This window comes from Aptenodytes patagonicus, chromosome 2 (assembly GCF_965638725.1).
Source record: "Aptenodytes patagonicus chromosome 2, bAptPat1.pri.cur, whole genome shotgun sequence".
In the NCBI taxonomy this organism is placed as follows: Eukaryota; Metazoa; Chordata; class Aves; order Sphenisciformes; family Spheniscidae; genus Aptenodytes; species Aptenodytes patagonicus.
Genome location: NC_134950.1, coordinates 26,766,394 through 26,789,226, shown reverse-complemented (window position 1 = coordinate 26,789,226; position 22,833 = coordinate 26,766,394). Strand labels below are relative to the sequence as shown.

Here is a 22,833-nt window from a genome sequence, read left to right as displayed (position 1 = left end):
TTGTTAACAGCATATACATGTATATAGGATTGCCTAATCATATAAAATTTGGCTGAAGAGTTGACAGCTTTGCAAGCAATAAATCATTATGATCAAATGAAAACTATAAAACAAAGTAGACATACATAGGAATGTGCATAAAAACAATCTTAGTAATTATGATATCAAAGGAACAGAAGTCTGGAAAGCAAAGTTAGTTTTAAAAATCTGTATTATAATTATAGTAAGTATGATTAACCTACTAATACCTGGAATTTTGTATAAATGCCAGGAATCACATTTACCCAGAAACCTCATCAGAAATACACAAAATAGAACTTGGCAAAAAGAACAAAAGGTAACTGCACATCAGTTGTTTGCTATACCTATGAGGAGGAGGATGCAAGTGGTAGGGAAAGACGCTTAAGTTTTATTAGGTGGGGGAAGTTGGACTGGTTACATTCTGGAAAATGAAAGAAACATTCTCTCTTATCCTTTCAAGGAAAGGATCAGCTAGAGTCTGGTGTTGCCCAGAGAAATGTTTCCATTGCATCAACTGTGACATGGAGAGTGGTTTCTTTGAATTAGGCTTCCCATGGTTTTGTCCAAGCTGGCAACTTCTAGACACAGAAGGCTTTTCTGAGGAAGGATCTGCAAAAAAATATTCCAGTAGACTAATCAGAGAAAACTAAGACAGAAAATTTCAGTCTGAATCAATAAGCTAGTTGGTGATAACAAACGAGAGAAAATAGAATGGCATATATAATCCTTCTATGTCAATGAAAACCAAACATATGTATTCACAGTAAAAGGGGAAAGGCTGTTTCTTGCTCATTGATTGAATTTATCAAAATCACCATATGCCAGCATAAAGACAAATCCTTTTACACATGGATGGGAAAGGAAATATCTGACAATTTACTTTCTTCTGTCTTCCTAATTCTGTGACATTTGGGCTGCTCCCATTCTTTAAGTAAATCTGAATCTAGAAGTATGTTGCAGCAAAATTCATGCTAGCTTCTATTTCCTCCCAGAGGAGTCATTCCAACCAGCTAAGAATAGTCTGAATAGCTATTTTACAGACTCAGCACACTAGAGCTGGATCTCTAGTGCACTCTGTACATCCAGATTATGGCAAGTTGTTCAATATACACAATACTGTATATCACAGTAAGAAAAAGACTATTCCCTGTGAAGCACAAAGAGAGGAATTCACTTTGGACAAAGGATTCTAAAGCCCCAAACAGTACCAGGTCATTGCAGGGTATGTCACACATTGCTGGCTTCATGACTCATCTGATGCATGTGACAAATGAAGAAATCAGTTTGCTAATTTTAACTAATAACTGTTGTTACTGGTTTAAAACCTGTTGTCGAATATTTTCATAGCGGTGTTATGTGCTCCTTAGGGAAGACCAGTGATATGAGCAGCATGATGACTCAGAGTATTCCTGAGTTTTTTAAACTTTTGGAGAGCCCATAAAGACTCATATATGCAAGACTTTCCTTTTGACTGACACATGATGCACATTTGCACTAGACTTGAAACAGACTTTACTGGCCAGAAGGAAATTTAGAAGAGATGCACTTCTCAAGTCCTTACAGATTCTGCATTCCTAACTCCATAAATTAAACTACGACCAGGTAAAACAATAGGCTTACAGCTTTGTAGCTGATCTGAAAACCAGTAGAATAGCAAGCAGCCCATCTGCATGATCCATACACAGTTAATTGCTTCAAGACTCCTGTGGTTTCCTAAAGAAGGTCCCAGTATGAATGGACAACAGGAGCTTGGTCAAGAATATCCAGTCTCATTGGTATATCTAATGAAGATCATTATGAAAAGCTCATACATGGTGAAGCCTGTATTACATTGTTTGGGTCCTCTTCAGTTCATCTTTTGAATCATACTTGCTAGAAATAGAGGAGACAAATCAGTGAAAGTTCTTGCCCTTTTCTGTGTGCCAGCACCTATCCCCAGTAACCTGGAATCTGGTACTTCATTACTCCTATGAAGTAATTTGACAGCTTTTTGTTCTTAGGAAAGGCAAAGAGACCAACTAGTGGTAGCTGCATTCTGGGGTGATCAGCCTGAAGACTGTGACTCACAATTTGACTGGGGAACTGATGAGCCAGTTTGTCCTCTGCGTGTTAGGAAATCAAACCTACCCCTCACTCTATCATTTCCACCACTTAAGTCTAAGAATGACCTTCAGGTTTTTCCTTGATTTACTGCCAAAAGGTTCCGTTCACTGGGACCAAGATGTAATTACCCTTGAGGAAGTCCTGGTTACAGGATCCAAGAGACCAACGCTGTGGTTGAACTGATGGAACCAATATGTGTTCAAAGCATAAGATAAGCAGTCAAGAGTGTTAAGACAATTGCAAAATGCTAAGTAAAATTATATGCACCAGTGTTCATCAGAGTAACGATATAAAATTTCTCTGGATTTCTGCAGTCCAGGAGCTCTACATGCCTCACTGCACACCAGTGAGAAAATGTGGCTAACATTTAACACTAAAGGTGCCTTTTCCATACAGATCCTGTAATAGTACCTAAGTGGAGGCTGGTATATTTTAGAACACCACTTACTCATGCAAAAACAGATGGTCTAATTTTTCAATCGTTAAAGAAAGATACAAAGACAATGAAATCAGTATGTGGAGCAAAAATAAAGGAGAAAGTGAAATTCTTATGGCTACAGAAGCACTGTGCTTTCACTAGCCAAGTCCTCCCCATTTTGGGTAGAATGAGATGAGAAAGGAACACAACTCTAGCCTATTACCTGGAGACATGCAAAGCATCACGCAAAATAGTCTTATTGGGTCTGTACTACTTAATTTCTTGCCCATGTCTGTTGAAAACACTCTCTCTTGTACCCATTTCTTTGGTTCTTTTTATTGTGGTATCTGTGTGCATTTAGAAGATATCAGTATTGATACCTCACTATCACACCTGTAAATAGTGTACATGGATATTTCATGCCCAAAGGAAACATACCAGGGCAACAGACACTCTTTCCTTTAAGAAACAAGATGAGCTATAAAAATTAAAATAGGTAAGATGTAAACATAACTTATGATATATATTTTTTTTTAATCCTGCTCCTAACTTAAACCTATATACCTGTATGCAGCAAGATATTAAAACAATTTTGATGTGCCAAAAGAACAAGAGACAGGTTCCTACAGAAAGGATAGATGCAAATATTTGCCACTTCGCTTTACAACTGCCAGGGGATCTTCCAGCATTTCTCAAATAACTATTTTAATCATCCTGTATCAGCTTTAGTTAATAACAGTGAAATGAAGGCTTATATTCAGAGATCTGGCATAGATCTTCATCTGGTATAGCTGTCCTCAGATAAACAGCTTTTGAACTAGCCCTTACCAGCTACTCATTACCGTCCTTGCATATTTAGAAACAAAACACCGTACAGTGTCATTTGGTTGTAACGAATCACTAGTTGAGCTGGCCATAGCTAATTTAAGGAATTAAGAGGCATGATACATGAATTGGTTGTTACTGCAAGGAATGAATCTTTTCTCCTCTTCATCTTGTGAAGGGCTCCTATGGATTAGAAAAATCAGCTAATATCAGGAAGATCCCATAATGAACCTCATTACTTCAATCCTATTTTACTGAGCATGAGTTTTCTCCAGTGACAGTCTATATGTTCAGAATGGATGTCCTTCTTCAGCAATGGCCAGAGATAAATGAAAAAGAAACTCACTTTGATGGTCTTTCTTTCCCATACAGTCACACTCAAGCAAGTCATGGGTAACACAGCTGGAATCTTCATGAAGAGTAAAGAGATTTCTAAGCTCCTCAATGGAAAAATGAATGTGTTCAGATGTCTTGGAAAGTTCTACAACTGCCCCAGAAAGGTCTTGTTTGCTGATCTGTCTTTGATAAATCTTTTCTTCTATTGAGCCTGTATTGGGAAAAAAAAAAAATAGATACACTGGGATAATTTTTGACCAGTACTTGTCAAGAAGAAAAGTCAAATCCATTTCTTGATAACCATATTCATAGGAAATGCTAAACCACTATTTTCAGTTATTCAAGCAAAAGCAAAGCAAAGGCAAATAAATCAATGCGATGACTCTATTTTAACTGAATTCAGAACAAATAATATATATTTTTAAAGAACGAATGATTTATAAAAACACTCCCTCCCTTTCTTTTACAGACAAAATTTCAATAGCAGTCTCACTCTAGGGTATGTTTGAACACCATCTCTGACCTGTGGTTAGCAGTCTGTAGATATATACAGTATGTTTCTGACCATCTCTCCACACTCTAGCCATTGCCTGAAGAAAGCAAAAAGATGAAGAGCATTAGCAGCCTACTATACAATGGTATTTCAACTAAAACTTTTAGCCTCCACTGATCAAATTACCAGTTCTGCTAGCTCATTCAAAAAGATGTTGTCCAAAGAAAGCGTTCCTCAATAACTGTCTTTGACTGTTTTTATAAAAGTCTTCTGGTATTAACTGTAAATAATTTTGAAAATATAATTTACCTTCTGCCATTTATGCTCCCCTTTCTTTCTGTGTACTATAGTAGGAATGTAGCGGTTTCAACTCTTTCCTGCCAGAAATCCCCTCTTCATGTTTGTTTTCCAAGCATTAGCAACTGTTTAATATTTCAGGAATACTCATCATTCTCTCCCATCTCCAAAATTGTTTTTTGCCACATCTTTAAAAATGACTTTTCCATTTCTTTTAAAATTTTTCACACTCCCTTTAATTCTTAAACAAACAAAATATCACTGAGTACTGCTACATGATTTTTTTCAAAAATGTAAGGTTTACACCTACATACTGGGTACAAGTACCCACAACATGGTTTGCGGTCTTTGGCAACCTGTAGCAATTTTGACTTATTTAGCAGACTGTGTTTCAAGCAACAAGACAAGTGACCACATGAGGGTACTAATTTGCACTTCGAACAGGAGCAGGGCCAAGAATGAGAGCTTATTTCAGGTATTAAGCACACAGCATTACAATAAAGTTTCTTACTGCATTTATAAAAAGATTTTTTTTAATTGTTATTGTTAAGGACTATTTTAACTGAACGCTCTTAAGCCAACTAAATAATCCCTTGAGGCCAACAGTGCCATTACAAGAATAGCACAGCACTGGCTTGTTTTCTTTCTTTTGGCATCATTGCCACATGATTTTCTCATTCTCTTAATTCTGATCAGAACCTCTCCCTTTTTCTCAGGTATTAAAAATTGACAGCAACATTTGCTATGCAGTCTAATCGTGTTTTTCTTTTCTTTTTAGAAACACAGCCACTTTCCAGTTAAAAAGAGGTCAGGAGACAAAGGGGATACATGACTCACTCCTCCAAAGAAACCAGAATTTAATCTTTTCTTTTTTTACTGCAAGAGGGCTTCTAATGATCCCAATATATATGACAGAGAAATATTTCTTCTTTTCTTAGAAAGAGTTTTCCTTCAGTATTGTACTTGTCCAGATGCAATGTGATAATTGAGTAGCAATAAGACATGTAAAGCCAAGCATTTCAAAATCAATCACAAAATCATTTGATGCCCACCCCAACCCACATGCACACGGTTGTTATCAGACCTGAATATCCGTAGCTGGATTCCAGTCAATATCATACAGGATCAAATGAGATGCTCCGACCAGATTCAGTCCTACTCCGCCAGCCTTTGAACTCAGCAAAAAGATAAAGGCTGGACTGAATTTACTATTAAAAGTATCAACAATCTGTTGTCTCTGGGAGACAGGAGTATGTCCGTCTAGTCTAGTATAAGAGTATCCATAACGTTTGCATGTCTCTTGTAATATGTTTAATGTCTGAGTATAATTGGATATCAGTACGACTCTGTCAAACAGTAAAAACAAAGTTATCATCTTAGACCTTAGTAAAGTTAAAATCCAATAACAAATTACTGAAGACATCTAAGAAAATAAAATTACAAGTCAAGCAAAAATTACACATCAACCTGAGGTTACTCATATTTCCTAAGAAATAAAACATTTCCTATTAATTTGAAGCACATACTAGATTTGGATGCATTATACCTACTGTCAAGCATTCAAATGTTAAATAATGAATGTTTTCCTTCACAACAGAATTTAGCTTAATGCACAGATTGCAGGGATCCAGAACCAACCACAAAGATAGATTTTTTTTTTTTTTAAAATCTCTATTTATACACAATAGCTGTTGTTAAGGCAGCATTTGCAGAGGGTGTTGTAGCAGCTAATAAATAATATACATATATGACTCTACTTATTGAAAAAGCTACTGTGAACTTCTATAGACAATCTCAGAAAATTCTAATAAACAAAATCATCAAAGTCAAATAGGAAAGCAGTGACTCTTTCCTACATTTTATGGCTGAAAAGAACTGGGATGAAGGCTAGTGAAAGATATCCCAAACAATATAGTCTGGATTTTTGGTTTTGGTTTGTTTTTTTTTAAAGCAAAATCAGCCTGATCACGTACGCTAATGACCCATACTACGTCGGTGTTTTTTCTCTGAAATCTTGACTAAATAAGTTTCAGAGATCTGCAAATCTAGAATTTCTATCCTCCCAGATATTGAGGATAATGCTACTGAGTGGACAAAGAAAGATCTTTTGAATTTAAAGAATAAATAAAAGAATAAGGACAGTTAGGGCATTTTCTGCCAGATCTTGTTTGGAGGTCTTTTATAAACTAAACTAAATGTAACAAATTCCATCAAAGGTGCTCCAGTTTTTAAAATAATTTTGATTAAAACAAGTTCTGAAGAACTAGACAAATAATTTCAGGGAAAACCTGATAAATTAACATTTCAAAATTGTTTTAAAGTATTTTTATTATTACACTTTACAATTGAACTATATCCAAGACTTGTTTGTAAAGACTTTGCAAGATTGATCCTTTTTGTCAACCAACACCAAATTCACACCTTTGTTTTCACTCAAAAATAGCATATAAACTTCAGAAGAGGACTGGAATTGAGTCTGTATATTGCAAAAACTATTTAGTACTAATGAGAGCAGAGAAACAAAAAGAAACATGAACAGCACTGAATTAAAGCAACAAAACTTTTAAAGGTGTAAAATAATGCCTCAACAGCAGCTGTAACTCAGCAGCTCCTATAGCAGTGATACAGGGAGAGGTGCTTTTTCCCCGATACCCCTGTTTCTTTTGACCTACAAGAAATAAGGCCGGCACATTTAGACATTTAGCTGTCACTGGTTTCAATGGATGTTAGGCATATAAAGTCCAACAATAGGCTCAGCTTTCTGATTTGTAAAAAGAGAGCATCTTCAAATTCCATTACATCAGTGCCAAGAGATCTGCTGTTATTTCCCACTACTGAATTACAGCATGTCCTATTTGAGCATCAATTTAAATAAAAGCTAAATACTTTTGGAATAGCTGGGCTTTAAGGCATGAGTCCATAAAAAAGTTATCACGGGACACAAGGTCATGTGACATTTCCATGAATCAGCAATTGCATAGCAACTAACCCTGTGCATCCTATTACCCCATGATAAACAGAGGTTTTCCTACATGTCAGTGGCATTTACCACAGGGGAAATAAGCAGTTGCTGTGCAAGTTCGTCTGTTGAGACTGGTTACCCCGAACAGAAAAGGCAGCAAGCACTGAGCAATTAAACATGATTAAAGAGGAAATAACTTATAATCTAGTAATTAAAAATATTTTAGTGCAATTTAAAATATTTAATACATTAATACATCTCCTCAGGGAGATACAAAGCATTGGAAAGTCTCTGCAAGTACAGATAATATGTCATAGTCCAGGGCTGTAGCAAACTATCTTACTTGCTGGAACTTGGTATAAAAAATACAAGTATCTTTATCTGGAAAAAATATGAAAAGCATCCTTGAAAATTATGTCAGCTGCAAATCCTAGTTTAGTAATTTAACAAGGAAGAGCCAGGAGTACAATGCATAAATATGCTTGGCACCTCTGCAAACAGTTGCAATGCCTTTATTTTGAATATTATGTCCCGATGCATTTGAAAAGCAAAACAATATCCAGAAGGTCATTCCCATTATCTCCCTTTTACCTTTCGTTCACACTTGCCTTTCGGAAGAGTTGAGCTCATGGATTGCTGCTAACAACTTCATCAGCACCTGCAATTTTCCTGAATCAGTTTCAGGAAAAGTGTCCAAAGTATAATCTTGTGGAAAGACATCTATTAGACCTTCATAGAGGCTGGACTCATCATGTTCATCAGACATAGGATCACAGCTTTTTTCCTATTGAAAATAAAAGGATTCAAGTTCCGTATCCCCTCTAGCACGTTTGGGGTTTTTTTAAACTTTGCTATATTTTTATTACAAAGACAAAAGGAGGCATCAAAAGCTACCACAAAGCAGTATATCATGTGAGCACGGCAACCTCCCAATACTGGATTGAAAGCACAGTTTTAAAATACTGATAGTGTTTATTTTGGTTTACACCCTCTAATCTAAGATATTGTTTGCAGCTGAGTAGAAAGTTGAAATATTTAAAACTGCAAAATGTGTTTTACTTCTACTTCTCTACTTAAACAACCACACAGACATACACAGCAAAGCCATACCTAAAACTTGGGGGGAGGGGAAATCAATACTCTGTTTATTCTTTCTAAATCCCATAATACCTTATTATGGAACTTCCCAGTCATTGACTGTATTTTAGGAAGATGCTGTCATTAAAATTCGGTTATGCAACTGGAAATGAAGAAAAGCTAGCAAGTAAAAACAACAAAATAGAAGAAATACAGGTAATATTTTGCTTTTGAAAATTTGAAAATCAATGTTTCACAGGGAAGAAAAAGCCAAACTACTCAAATGCCAAAACCACAATGGCAATAAATGACTTGCACATATAGTGCTTTCCATCCCTATAGTTTCTAAAGGCTTATGCTTTCACTTACGAAAATTTTCTAATGCTTATACTATGAAGTAAAGGCAATGAACTTTACTTGGCAGTGTTGAAAGTTACAGGGAGGTCTGTGCTGTGGACATTCCTACAAAGTCATGAAGTACGTCTTTTAAGAAAGATTTACATTTCCACCCACCTTACTTGGACTTTGACTAGTGGCCATAGAAGTTAGTATTACCGAGTTCTATCACATTATTTGTCTATAGGAATGAGAACATTTCTATAGAAATAACAAGGTGTACAGTGTGATAGAATCCCAGGAGAAGTGAAAATGGAGACATCTAGTACCACTGATACCTTCAGCCTGCAGTTCCCAGTGTCACTGAGCTTGAGAGAGTGAAATTATGTGGACAGGGAGGTTTCAGAGGAACCAGCAGACAGAGTACACAGAGTAATCTCTAGCTAACAGTGTTCTTTGTAAAATTCACATTTATATGTATTTTTACAAATATTCAGAGACAAGATTAAGAGGGAAAATACATGAAGAACAAGAAAATACCATAAGGCAATAGGAAACTGGTGAGATACCTTCCCTGAGTACATTCAGATTTCCTAACATTTATATATTTGAAAGCAGATCTCCTAAAGCAAGTTGTATGTGAGAAGAGAGTATGGAAATGGCCTTAAGTAACATGCACATTGACCATAACATAATTTTAGTGACCTTCGCCTGCTGAAATGACTAATTGCGGGCACCCACCCCCGTGCAAATAGATACCTTTATAGCTTTAAACAGAAGACACGGATGATTGCAAAGTTTTTTCAAAGCTCCTATACATATTAGGTGAGGACTGTTTTCTAGCCTGCCTTGTAGACAGGACCTAATAACTCGAGAACTAAGCAGTTTTCGATACAATTCAAGTTGCAGTGCTGTTGGTTGACAGAAGATTATGCTCTCCTTTTTGGGGGGCAGAAATTTGTTTATAATCTCCTGTGTTCTCCTTAGAATAAAGAGTCCAGTGAGGCGTGTGAGTTCTGCTGCTCTTTTTTCTCCTAATTCCTTTTCCTCCTAAAAGAACAAAGCACAACATTAATGATAATCTTACATTTCATCACAATAATTTTCTGTATGATTGTAATTAGGTATTTAAATAATGTTTTAAAAGTATGATACCACTTTCTGACATGGGACTGTAATGACCAATTCTTCTCCAATTAGTACCATGGCATTAGCTTAGTTCTAGGTCTGGTTTCTGAAGTCTTAAACAAAGGAAGATAATGTCCCAGAAGACATCCAAGGCTTGAATTATATTCTAGAATTTCTTGAGATGCAATAAAATCATGCAGATTTTGCAGTACTGTGGAGAAACTAAGAATGAATAAAGTATCATCACATGGTAATGCGCATGGCATTTCTGGGAATGCAAGGTGTCGAAAGAACAATTTTTGCCTGCTAATTAATAGGCAGCTGAAATGACGTGATCTCAACATGCATGTACTCCTTCTGCTCCCTTTGGAAAACAAGTGAATTTATTTCAGATAGGAAGGTGAAAAGCTTTTGCTACTATTAGTAGTCCTGAGCTTCATTTTATTCCATAGAAAGCAAATTTCACAGTGCTGTCTATGAATTTTCTTCTATAACTGCATTTTTTTCAATAATATACCTTTGTTGCTGAAGGTTCTCTAGATCTGACAATCGGTTCCTCATATATCTTTCTGTATGTGGATAAAGAACCAAGTACTCCTGGATTCACAAACTCTATTAATGCATAAAATTCTTGCAAGTCATTTTGGATTGGAGTACCTGGAAAGAGGGGGGGGAAAAAAAAAAATCTGCATTTGGTAACTTTTTCTTGAAACTGATAGAAGTACAATTGTTGAATGCAGGGTTTAATGTTGAGAATGCATCTTGAAAACAGATGTTTTGTTTCAATGTGAATTACTCAGAGTTCTGAGTTAATCTAAAACTTTGTCATAATTAATAAGCTACTGTCCTTCTAACTAAACAGACTGCACATCTAATTGTTTTGACAAAGGAATTAAAAAAAGTCAAGTTCTAAATCAATTTTATTAAATAACTACAAAGGAAAACAATGAGTGTATGCAAACAGAGTCCTGATACCCTTACAGAAGTTCCCAGGCTCCTTGCCTGCCCCTGAAGATAGACAAATTTTGCATTTATTTAAAAAAATTGGAAATAATCTGTTTTTACAAGACCCAAGATTTGTGCATTTAATACCCATTGCCAAAATTTATACTGTGCTCCTGCCATACTTACAGTATCTTTTTCCTTTACCCCAACCTAGCACTATTAACATAGCGAAATATTAAAAGAAACTATAGATACTAACCAGTGAGGATAATTCTCCTCTCACAAGACAGACTAGTGAGGGCTGTAGTTGTCTTAATAGAGCTATTTTTCAGACGATGTCCTTCATCACAGATTAGGAGGTTAAATTCTATAGCCTGAATTTGATCCAAAGATCGCAGTAGCATCTCATAACTGATTATCATAACTGAATAAAGTGGAGAACCAATGAATTCTTCTACTTTGTGGTCCTGCAGGCATAAAGGAAAACATATCATACAACTATTTCTTTGGAGATCACTCATCATATTCCTTAAACATCCAGTGTCTACAGAAATTTTTTCTAGCATGACACAAGACATTTACTATCTCCTTCCTGAGTTTGGATTATTGATTCTTTCCTAATTTGCAAAGGAAATATGGGATCTGATACAGCAATTTAGAGTTTTACCACCTCATTAAAAGAAAATTTATTATTCTTTTAGGCTTTCAAATCCTCTGAGACACATTACCGTGAAGGTGAAAAGCACAGGCTCCCTGTAACAGCTTCCCAGTCCTGGCATTTAGGTAAGCTTCAAATGAATAATTGAAGCCAAGATAATGAAGAGGCATAAGTAGCTGCCTGTACATTCACTTTGGGATCTCAAGCTGCAAGGTGCAGTAATGTGGTCCAGTAAGAAGTTACCACATTCTACCAAAATTCCCCTTGTAGTTTTAAATTGAGTATGATATTAACTTTGTTACAAGCCCTTAACATTGATGGCTTGGCCACCAGGTAAGGGCAGCCTGGGACTCAGAAAATAGATCCTATAACCAGCCCCAGAAGACATGCCTGTCTACTGGTAAATAAATGCAATTGATTTCTAAACCCTGTATCACTGGTCAGAAAATTTCTGTGAGCCCCTCCACTCTTATATACCCTTCAATCCCTTTTCCTTCAATAGACATCAAGACTTTTGATGTCTACTGAAGGAAACAGACACACTAAATAAAAAGTCACCTGTCCTGGTTTCGGCAGGGATAGAGTTAATTTCCTTCTTAGTAGCTGGTACAGTGCTGTGTTTTGGATTTAGGATGAGAACAATGTTGATAAGCACCAATGTTTTAGTTGTTGCTAAGTAGTGCTTACACTAGTCAAGGACTTTTCAGCTTCCCATGCTCTACTGACTGAGAAGGCTGGAGGTGCACAAGAAGCTGGGAGGGGGCACAGCCAGGACAGCTGACCCCAACTGGCCAAAGGGACATTCCATACCATGTGACATCATGCTCAGTACATAAACTGGGGAAAGCTGGCCGGGGGGGGCCGCTGCTCAGGGACTGGCTGGGCATCGGTCGGTGGGTGGTAAGCAATTGCACTGTGCATCACTTGCTTTGTGAATTATTATTATTATTAATTTTATTTCAATTATTAAACTGTCTTTATCTCAACCCATGAGTTTTCTCACTTCTACTTTTCCAATTCTCTCCCCCATCCCACTGGGGGGGGGGGGGGGGGGGGCCGGGGGGGGAGTGAGTGAGCAGCTGTGTGGTACTCAGTTGCCGACTGAGGTTAAACCACGACATCACCGTAATGTGACAGGGAGCTTCTTCCAAAAAAGTTTCCTAGAAATAGTTACATTTCTGTGCAGACTTGTGAATGTACTAGGATTGCTTACCCGTCTTGCAATTATACTTAAAAATAGAAAAATCTACTGTGGGCACATCCTTCACCTTTCTGCTTGGCTCCAGACACTAATTCCCTGCACACTCCTTCCTATTTCCTAATGGTGTTCACTAACTAAGCAGGCTATGGGTGCAGCTGACAAGCTGAAGGACCTCTTTAATTGTGAAAGCAAATCAAGCTAGAGCCTCAGAAGGTATTTTTATTTCCAAACAAGATCAATTACCAAACATAGACAACTAAGTCTGGAGCCAGATGGTGTAATACACCATAAAAGCAGCACCACTTAATTATCACAACCTTTAGAGCCTCCTAGCAGGTGATTCAGATGAATCTATGGGCCAAATCTGGCACATTAACCTCACATTAGTCCCCACATGCTGCTCATGAAGAGGCCCAGCACGCAACAGAGGAAGCAAGGAGTAGTGAGGAGCAGGTAACAAGGGCATGCACCAATTTCCCCAGGTGTTTGGACTGGACCTGAGCATTCCTGTTGTTTCCAGGACTGTAGTTAACTGCCTGTTTTCTGGCCAGTGTTTTACCGCCGTTTTCAAAATAGGAGCAGAAAATTTCCCAACACAGGAACAGAGACACAGAGGAGCCCTGTAGACAACACCCAATGTTGTCCCTGCCCAGTATTCAGGCTCCACACTGCAGCCCTGAAGACGGAGGCAATGCCTCTCTGACCTTCTCTTGGGATGGTCAAGCATCAGAAGATGCCCAGGGTTCAGAAATCATTTTGTTTTCCTACACTTTCAGGCTGTGAGCTGAGACTATGGGGAAAGTGCTGAGGCACTGGGGAACTGCCCCCAACGTCCCTATCCTGGTAAATCATCAACTCTTCTGGATTGTTTGAACCCCTTAAAAAAAAGCAGGAGACTCCTGGCATATTATAAGCCCCCTGCAACGAAATATAATATATTGTCTGCTGTATATAAAAACAGCAGCGGATGATGGACTAAAAATTAAAATAAATTTACAAGCTTATTTCAAGTAATTAATTTATCCTCTTAACTGGCTGCAAGATATGTATGTATTATAGCCTCCATTTTCACAATTACCCAAAGTGACTTGACAGGTTTAAGTGAGTTGCCCGGAGCCACATATGGAGCAATTGTCAACCAGTATTAGAGCTCCATAATGTCCCAGACTTACTCTTTGAACAGACCTTTCTTTGCACTATTCCAAATCCAATGTAGCCGGTGAGGTGTAAATTAAAAAATGCTGAGTCATGAAGCAATGTAAACCTTTAATTAGATATTTTGACTTAAAAACCAAACCAAAACAACCCCAACAGAAGTGATACTCTGCAAACAGATAAAGGAGTTATTCTCTCAAACACATCTCAAATGCTGATAACACGGATTAACAAGACCTAAATGCAACCCTTGTGGGGACGCCTTCAATTTAAAAGCAACGTCCCCTACATGACATTTGCATTTTAGCAGAAGTAAACTGTAATCACATTTTAAAAGGAGATAATGTCCTGTTTTTTTGAAGAGTCTATTACTGAAGGGTTAGGATCAGTTCGTGGTGTTTCAGCGTGAAAGTGAGGAAAACATGTCTAACACATTTTAAAAAGTCTGCCAGTTCTTTGGATGTATTCCTTATGGCAAGAATAGAAAAAACCTTTGAGACAAGCTCTTCCTTTTAAGTTATACTGGAGAAATAACAGTATGGTAATTGCTGTTTTTCCAGAGAAGATAGACAGTAAATTATTTTGAAATACCTCGTTATACCCCAGACAAGTCATATTGTGTCTTCCTTTTGCATGACAATGTATTCCTTGCTATTTGGGAACACAATCTTAAAAGCTGCTGAGTGTCCTCAATCCAAACAGCTCCAACGAGATGAGTAAGAATATTAAAGTTATTTAAATTAAAAGAAAATGAAAGCTACTGTCATTTTGGGTCATAGTAACTGTCAGCATATTCAGGGTTTCTCCTCCCAACATTATTGATAAAAACTGCAAGAAAACATTCAATTATTTCTAACTACCTTTTCAGATAAAAATGTTGCCATATTATATTCTGCCTTGTATCCACTTCTTTTAGAAACTTCCATATTTCTCATCCTAACCTATATTATATTACAGTTCCTGACAAGTCAGTTTGCTTCATTTCCACATCTTGAAACAAGTTACTAAGAAAAGCAAATGATGCAAAGAGCACTTACTACATGTGGATTGTCCTCAATGGAAGATGAGTAGGTTCAGTAATTTCAAGGGTTTGACAATAATGAGTGGAATTCAAAGAAATAATTATTGTTACAAAATTTTGTATGCTCTACAAAAGAGTTTAAAAACAGTCTGAAAACTTCCATTTCATCTGAAATATTCAATCTTCCATACAGACAATAAGGATAATGCAAGAAACTAAAAGCAAATCTGGTTGATGTAAGAATCGGGTCATCTTTAGAATGAAATACTACTTATTTCTTCAATCTACTTCTATGGAACTATTAGATTAAAAAATAACTTTGGAAAATAAATATCTTTATCTTTGTTGCAAGCACCAATGCAGATACTATAAGTTCTCCACTTCTTCCCAGTGGCACAAATCAAATATATAGGAGCAAAAAACAGTAGGAGTACAGCAGGTTACTGAACGTACATATAGAAACCGCAGTTTGCTAAACAACTTCTCTTTCCTTTCTGCTATGAATGCCCACTCCATATGGACATGGGGACCAGAAGTCTTAGGAAAAGAAATACTGGATGGTAAATTATGAAAAACAGAGCTTGAATCTGAAAGCTTCAGAAGAGTTAACGAAGGCATGAGCAAGTCTCCTGTTCACAGCTTCACGAATGCTGGTCCTGAGGGGACACAACCCTCTGACTGAGATACTGAGCCATGCTTAACGGGAATATTTACATGGCAAGAAAGCCTTACGGGATAACCAGAGCATGATGGAGCTCTCCTCCAGAGAAAGCCCTCAGTCAGTGAGGGCTACAGCCTCAATCCTTGAACTCCCTTATCTTTTACTTGGCCAGGTGCTTTCCTGCCTGATGTGGTCAATAAAGGTCGCTGAAGCACAAAGTCTGTGCTAGAATTTTTAGTCTTTGCAGTAAAGGACGGAGAGACTTTTGTGTTTGAAAAACAAAGGCAAGACCCTAAAGGTATACCAAGGAGATTAAAAGATTAAATACTTCGTCAGCACATGGGATTCATCCAGGCGCTACAGGAACTTGGGAGTGTCATTACCAGCGGGAACAGCTCCACTATAGGAGGGGACAGATATCAGCATCATCCTGCTTCTTTATTAAGATTTGTACTTCTCTGCATTCTTCTAGAGACGAGAGATATTCACATTATCTAACACTGAGACTCTAGGCTTGGTAACTCGTAAGACTTTAAATCATCCCTACAGAAACCTAATTCTTGACAGTGACAGTAAAGGGAATAACCTTCTGAAGTAACCTGAAACAGACAGCCAAAACAAAGAGGAAAAAATTTTCAGTACAGAACAAAAGCAACTACCACAGAAACGGAGTACAAGTCAGTCAAGGTAGATGCTCTGGTACCTAATGCAGGGAAGGTGTGCACTTTGACAGACAACAGAAAGCTCCTTAAACTGAAGAGGCACAAGGAGGAGCATGTCACCTTTTACACTTTCAAAGGTGAAGCCTGAGGAAAGAGGAGACAGACATATGCTACACAGTCAGGTGAGCTTGAGTTATGACCTGGTTACTGACAGCTAAATGCCCATATGGACAATTACCTGAAGGAGAAATAAAGTATTACAAATAAATATTAATAGAGAATTGCTAGTTTTGGTCTCTGGTTGAAAAAAAAAAGAAGAAAAAAAAATCACAAGTCCTATATTCTGAGCCAAATATCACCTAATCCCCTTTTGGAAATAAATCTTACCTGATCAACTGTAAAGACTTTGATCCTTTCACTTCCCAACCATTTCTGAAATTCTTTTTTCCAGTTTTTTACCAGACTCCCAGGGGTGACAATTAGTGCTCGCTTTAGTACAGGTTTGCATCCATAGACCCCTTGACGCAGAAGAGTCCAGACAAGTGCAATGCATTGCAATGTTTTTCCTAAGCCCATTTCATCAGCAAGAATAGCTCCAAATCTGCCACTAACTCTGTAAGATATAATTAGGCGGTGGTAACATTTTAAAAGACAGATCTATAATTATTTACAACTGGTTTAAGGAATTTCTTCTTGTGGTTGCTTTCTGAAATATGAAGAACCTATTTATACTTATTATGTTCTACTGTAGGTTTTCATTCAGTTATACCAGAAGACTTGAGTGAAATTCCTCGTGTTCTAGATTAATGCATGAGTCCTCCAAAACCAAATAGTTTAAATCTGCTTTTAGAATTAAAATTATTATTTTTAAAACTTGTATATACCTTAAGGAATATGACTTGAGAAAACACTTTTGAAAATAGTACTGTATTTTTTCCAACAGGTTGGTATTACAGCTTCTTTATTCTAAATGCCTGAATTACAAATTATATGAATAACTATGAATTACATGAATTATAAATCCCAGAAAGCAGTGTTCTTTAGTATGGGTTAGACTGTATCCATGTTTACAAGACTTGGTATTTGCAGTAGAACTGACAGGCCTTTTGGTGCACTAGCTTCTCATCACATCTGGCAAAGTCATAGCAAGCATGATGCTACATACAGGTCAGAAAAAACTTGTGCAACCTTTACTGGGGGAAAATTACTAATATTAATTAATTGAACAATTTCTCAAATCTTCCCATTCAAACTGTCTAATTTCGAACATGGGCATGAAAATATTACAGGTATTGAAAGCCAAAAGGATAATTATCGTCTTACCTCATTCCCATTACACATTCGTATAGAAATATAATTCCTTCTTTCTGATGCGGTCGGAGATTATTTGTAATGTAAGGATCCACAACTACATCCACCATAGGTAAACCAGCCTTATTGAACGTCCACTGATGACTTGCATTTGGTCTTGGCATAACTAGAGAATCTTGAAGTTCAAAACATGTACAAGTATTGCACAAAAATAATATTTTTAGTCTGTTAGCAAAGGGTATTATTTCTCTAACTCAGCTACAGAATATTCAATGATCTAATGACTGTTAAAAATACTGTTTAATATATTGACCATTCTCAGACAGAAAATGCATTTACCAACAGAGCATCTAGATAGCCTCTTAAATAAAAAAATCCTTTTACAGAGGTTTCCCAAATAGTTTGCACTTTTCTCAAAGGTAAAGGTGACAAACTGAGAAATCTGAGTATTTTTTTATGATGAGGTGAAACTGCCTACCTAATAAATGTTACATGATGACTTCGAATGCATAGTTAAATCAAAAGAAGTTCTAAAAGGCTTCTGAATGGAAAGTTTAAGAAAAAGAACATAACCAATGTCCTACACTACATTTTAAGGGGATATTCTTGTAGCTGCGCAGAAAGACAAAGACTTCTTTGCCTGAGAAACAGAGATAAAAAGACAACAATTTGTTACAAAAAAAAATAGGGAAGGACCGAGAGTGAGCTACGAAAGGCTGCCACAGTGCATGAATAAAAGAAGTTGACAGATTTGAAGACATACAGAGGCAAAGAGAGCACAAAATATTGGGCTACATCTGAATAACAGTTTTGTTTGCTATAATTTGTTTACAAACTCTGACATCATAATTTTGCTAGACAATGTCCATACTGAGTTGCTTATATTGATGCTACACATCCTCACTGAAAAGTTGTATTGTCAGAGGACAGAAGGAGAAAGCAATTTATAGTATTTTTATGTCACTGCAGTAGATCTATATTGATAATTTACTCATGGGAATACGTTGGTTGAAGGTTTGTATCATTCGGGGAGATTTTGTTTCCTACTGACAAAGGGCTGAGTTCCGATGGATTACATCAAATTGCATGTGTATATATATAAGAGCCAATGGTGACAAAAAGATAACTTCTCTGACAAAATTTTGCAGCCTCAGAGATGGGGAAGAAACAAGGCTTGGATGAGCAATGGACTAAAAGCTTAGAAATCATATGTGGAAGATGTGGCTTTACATCTTTGTCACTGTGCTCTGTTCTGCTGAGCACAGGGATAAATGGCTTTCCATTTCGAAGAAGCTGCTTTTTAATCAACTATAGTCATAGACCTCAACATGAAAACCTCTGACTGTTCCAATACCAAGGACCTGGTCTTGTAAAGTATCTCAGTTATTTCTGAAAGAGGTTATATGCAACAAGACGTTAAATAAACTATGTGATTCTCCTGTGTAAGCAACAATAATGCCCAAGAGTCCAACCTATTGATGTGTGGAGGGCTCTCAAAATCTCATAGGAGGCACTCAAATTCACCAGAAGAGAAGTCACAGGAGACAACTAGAAAAAAATTTAGCTTTTTAACAGACTACTGCAGAAACAGCAAAGAAGTTAATTTGAGTGTTGAATATATTGGCTCTTTGCCAGATTTTAGGTTAGAAAGCTAACGCAGTATCATCTTGCAACCACAGGAAGGAACATCCTTAGATACAATACAATCAAGTTGAATTCAGACCAGAGTCATAGAATCATAGAATCATTAAGGTTGGAAGAGACCTCTAAGATCATCGAGTCCAACCGTCAACCCAACACCACCATGCCCACTAAACCATGTCCCTAAGCGCCGCATCTACACGTCTTTTAAATACCTCCAGGGATGGGGACTCAACCACTTCCCTGGGCAGCCTGGTCCAATGTTTAACCACTCTTTCAGTAAAGACATTTTTCATCACATCCAATCTAAACCTCCCCTGGCGCAACTTGAGGCCATTTCCTCTCGTCCTATCGCTTGTTACTTGGGAGAAGAGACCGACACCCACCTCGCTACAACCTCCTTTCAGGGAGTTGCAGAGAGCAATGAGGTCTCCCCTCAGCCTCCTTTTCTCCAGGCTAAACAGTCCCAGTTCCCTCAGCCGCTCCTCATAAGACTTGTTCTCCAGACCCCTCACCAGCCTCGTTGCCCTTCTCTGGACACGCTCCAGCACCTCAACGTCCTCCTTGTAGTGAGGGGCCCAAAACTGAACACAGTATTCGAGGTGCGGCCTCACCAGTGCTGAGTAGAGGGGCACGATCACTTCCCTACTCCTGCTGGCCACACTAGTTCTGATACAGGCCAGGATGCCATTGGCCTTCTTGGCCGCCTGGGCACACCGCCGGCTCATGTTCAGCCGGCTGTCAACCAGCACCCCCAGGTCCTTTTCCGACAGGCAGCTTTCCAGCCACTCTTCCCCAAGCCTGTAGCATTGCATGGGGTTGTTGTGGCCAAAGTGCAGGACCCAGCACTTGGCCTTGTTGAACCTCATACAGTTGGCCTGGGCCCATCGATCCAGCCTGTCCAGGTCCCTCTGCAGAGCCTTCCTACGCTCGAGCAGATCAACGCTCCCGCCCAACTTGGTGTTGTCTGCAAACTTACTGAGGGTGCACTCGATCCCCTCATCCAGATCATCGATAAAGATATTGAACAAGACTGGCCCCAAAACTGAGCCCTGGGGAACACCGCTCGTGACCGGCCGCCAACTGGATTGAACTCCATTCACCACAACTCTCTGGGCCCGGCCGTCCAGCCAGTTTTTGACCCAGCGCAGAGTACACCTGTCTAAGCCGTGAGCTGCCAGCTTCTCGAGGAGAATGCTGTGGGAGACAGTGTCAAAGGCCTTACTGAAGTCCAGGTAGACCACATCCACAGCCTTTCCCTCATCCACTAGGCAGGTCACCTGGTCATAGAAGATCAGGTTGGTCAAGCAGGACCTGCCTCTCATGAACCCGTGCTGGCTGGGCCTGATGCCCTGGTTGTCCTGCTCATGCCTTGTGAGCGCCCTCAAGATGAACCGCTCCATCATCTTCCCTGACACTGAGGTCGGGCTGACAGGCCTGTAGTTCCCCGGATCCTCCTTCCGGCCCTTCTTGTAGATGGGCGTCACATTGGCAAGCCTCCAGTCGTCCGGGACCTCCCCCGTTAACCAGGACTGCTGATAAATGATGGAGAGTGGCTTGGCGAGCTCCTCCGCCAGCTCCCTCAGCACTCTCGGGTGGATCCCATCCGGCCCCATAGACTTGTGAGCATCCAGGTGGCGTAGCAGGTCGTTAACTGCTTCCTCTTGGATTATGGGGGGGTTCATCCTGCTCGTCATCCCTGTCTTCCAGCTCAGGGGGCTAAGTACCCTGAGGATAACCAGTCTGCCTGTTAAAGACTGAGGCAAAGAAGGCATTAAGTACCTCAGCCTTTTCCTCATCCTCGGTGACAATGTTCCCCCCCACATCCAATAAAGGATGGAGATTCTCCTTGGCTCTCTTCTTGTCATTAATATATTTGTAAAAACTTTTTTTGTTGTCTTTAACGACAGCGGCCAGATTGTGTTCTAGCTGGGCTTTTGCCTTTCTCATTTCCTCTCTGCACGACCTAACGAGATCCCTGTATTCTTCTTGCGTTGCCTGCCCCTTCTTCCACAAGTGGTAAACTCTCCTTTTTTTCCTGAGTCCCAGCAAGAGCTCCCCGTTCAGCCAGGCCGGTCGTCTTCCCCGCCCGTTCTTCTTACGGCGTACAGGGACAGCCTGCTCCTGTGCCTTTAAGACTTCCTTCTTGAAGATCGTCCAGCCTTCCTGGACCCCTTTGCCCTTCAGGTCCATCTCCCAAGGGACTTTCTCAACCAGCGTCCTGAACAGGCCAAAGTCCGCCCTCCGGAAGTCCATGGTTGTGGTTTTGCTGGCCCCCCTCCTTACTTCACCGAGAAGCGAGAATTCTACCATTTCACGGTCGCTAAGCCCAAGACGGCCTCCGACCACCACATCTCCCACCAGTCCTTCTCTGTTTGTAAACAGCAGGTCGAGCGAGGCACCTCCCCTGGTAGGCTCACTTACCAGCTGTGTCAGGAAGTTGTCTTCCACACACTCCAGGAACCTCCTAGACTGCTTCCTCTCTGCCGTGTTGTATTTCCAGCAGATGTCCGGGAAGTTGAAGTCCCCCACGAGAACAAGGGCTAGCAATTGAGAGACTTCTGCCAGCCGCTTGTAGAACGCTTCATCCGCCCCTTCATCTTGGCTGGGTGGTCTATAACAGACTCCCAGCAGGATATCTGCCTCGTTGGCCTTCCCCCTCATCCTTACCCATAAACACTCAACCGTACCATCATCACAGTCGTTGAGCTCTAGACAATCGAAACACTCCCTAACATACAGAGCCACCCCACCGCCTCTCCTTCCTCGCCTGTCCCTTCTGAAGAGTTTATAGCCATCCATTGCAGCACTCCAATTGTGAGAGTCACCCCACCATGTTTCTGTGATGGTGACTAAGTCATATCTCTCCCGCTGCACAATGGCTTTCAGCTCCTCCTGTTTGCCGCCCATGCTGCGTGCATTCCTGTAGGTGCACTTGAGCTGGGCTATCAATTTCGCCCCCAGCATTGGCGTGCCACTCCTAGGCTCATCTCTAGTGAGCCTGGTTTTATCCCCTTCCCCCTTTGAACCTAGTTTAAAGCCCTCTCAATGAGCCCCGCCAATTCATGAGCAAGAATCCTTTTCCCCCTCTGAGACAGCTGAACTCCATCTGTCACCAGCAGGCCTGGTGCCATGTAAACCTCCCCATGATCAAAAAAGCCAACATTCCTCTGATGGCACCAGCCCCTGAGCCACGTGTTGATCAGGTGTGTTTTCCTGTTCCTTTCAGTATTCTTCCCTGCCACTGTAGGGATAGAGGAAAACACTACCTGTGCTCCTGATCCTTCAACCAGTCGCCCCAGTGCCCTGAAGTCTCTTTTGATCACTGCAGGACTTCTCTCTGGAACCTCATCACTGCCAGCCTGTATAACCAACAGTGGGTAGTAGTCGGAAGGCCGTACCAGACCAGGGAGCTTCCTAGTAATGTCTCTGACCCAGGCCCCAGGGAGGCAGCAGACTTCCCTGTGGGATGGGTCCAGTCGGCATATTGGGCCCTCTGTTCCCCTCAGAAGGGAATCGCCTATGACAGTTACCCTCCTTTTTTTCTTAGCAGAGGCAGTCATAATGTGTGGGGCTGACTGC

General features: G+C 39.6%; 1 protein-coding gene across 2 annotated transcripts in view; it reads right to left on the bottom strand.

The window, feature by feature from the left end:
- Positions 1-217: 217 nt before the first annotated feature.
- Positions 218-22,833, bottom strand: part of RAD54B (RAD54 homolog B) — a 71,242-nt gene continuing 48,626 nt past the window's right edge. For both annotated transcript variants that reach the window (XM_076329413.1, XM_076329412.1), the window contains 10 exons: positions 17,623-17,785; positions 16,687-16,912; positions 11,201-11,408; positions 10,514-10,653; positions 9,628-9,918; positions 8,064-8,239; positions 5,578-5,839; positions 4,227-4,293; positions 3,714-3,914; positions 218-630 (listed from right to left, as the gene is read on the bottom strand). In XM_076329413.1, coding sequence (XP_076185528.1) covers positions 413-630; positions 3,714-3,914; positions 4,227-4,293; positions 5,578-5,839; positions 8,064-8,239; positions 9,628-9,918; positions 10,514-10,653; positions 11,201-11,408; positions 16,687-16,912; positions 17,623-17,785 — 1,952 coding nt within the window. In that variant the 3' untranslated portion in view covers positions 218-412. The remainder of the gene's footprint in view (positions 631-3,713; positions 3,915-4,226; positions 4,294-5,577; positions 5,840-8,063; positions 8,240-9,627; positions 9,919-10,513; positions 10,654-11,200; positions 11,409-16,686; positions 16,913-17,622; positions 17,786-22,833) is intronic.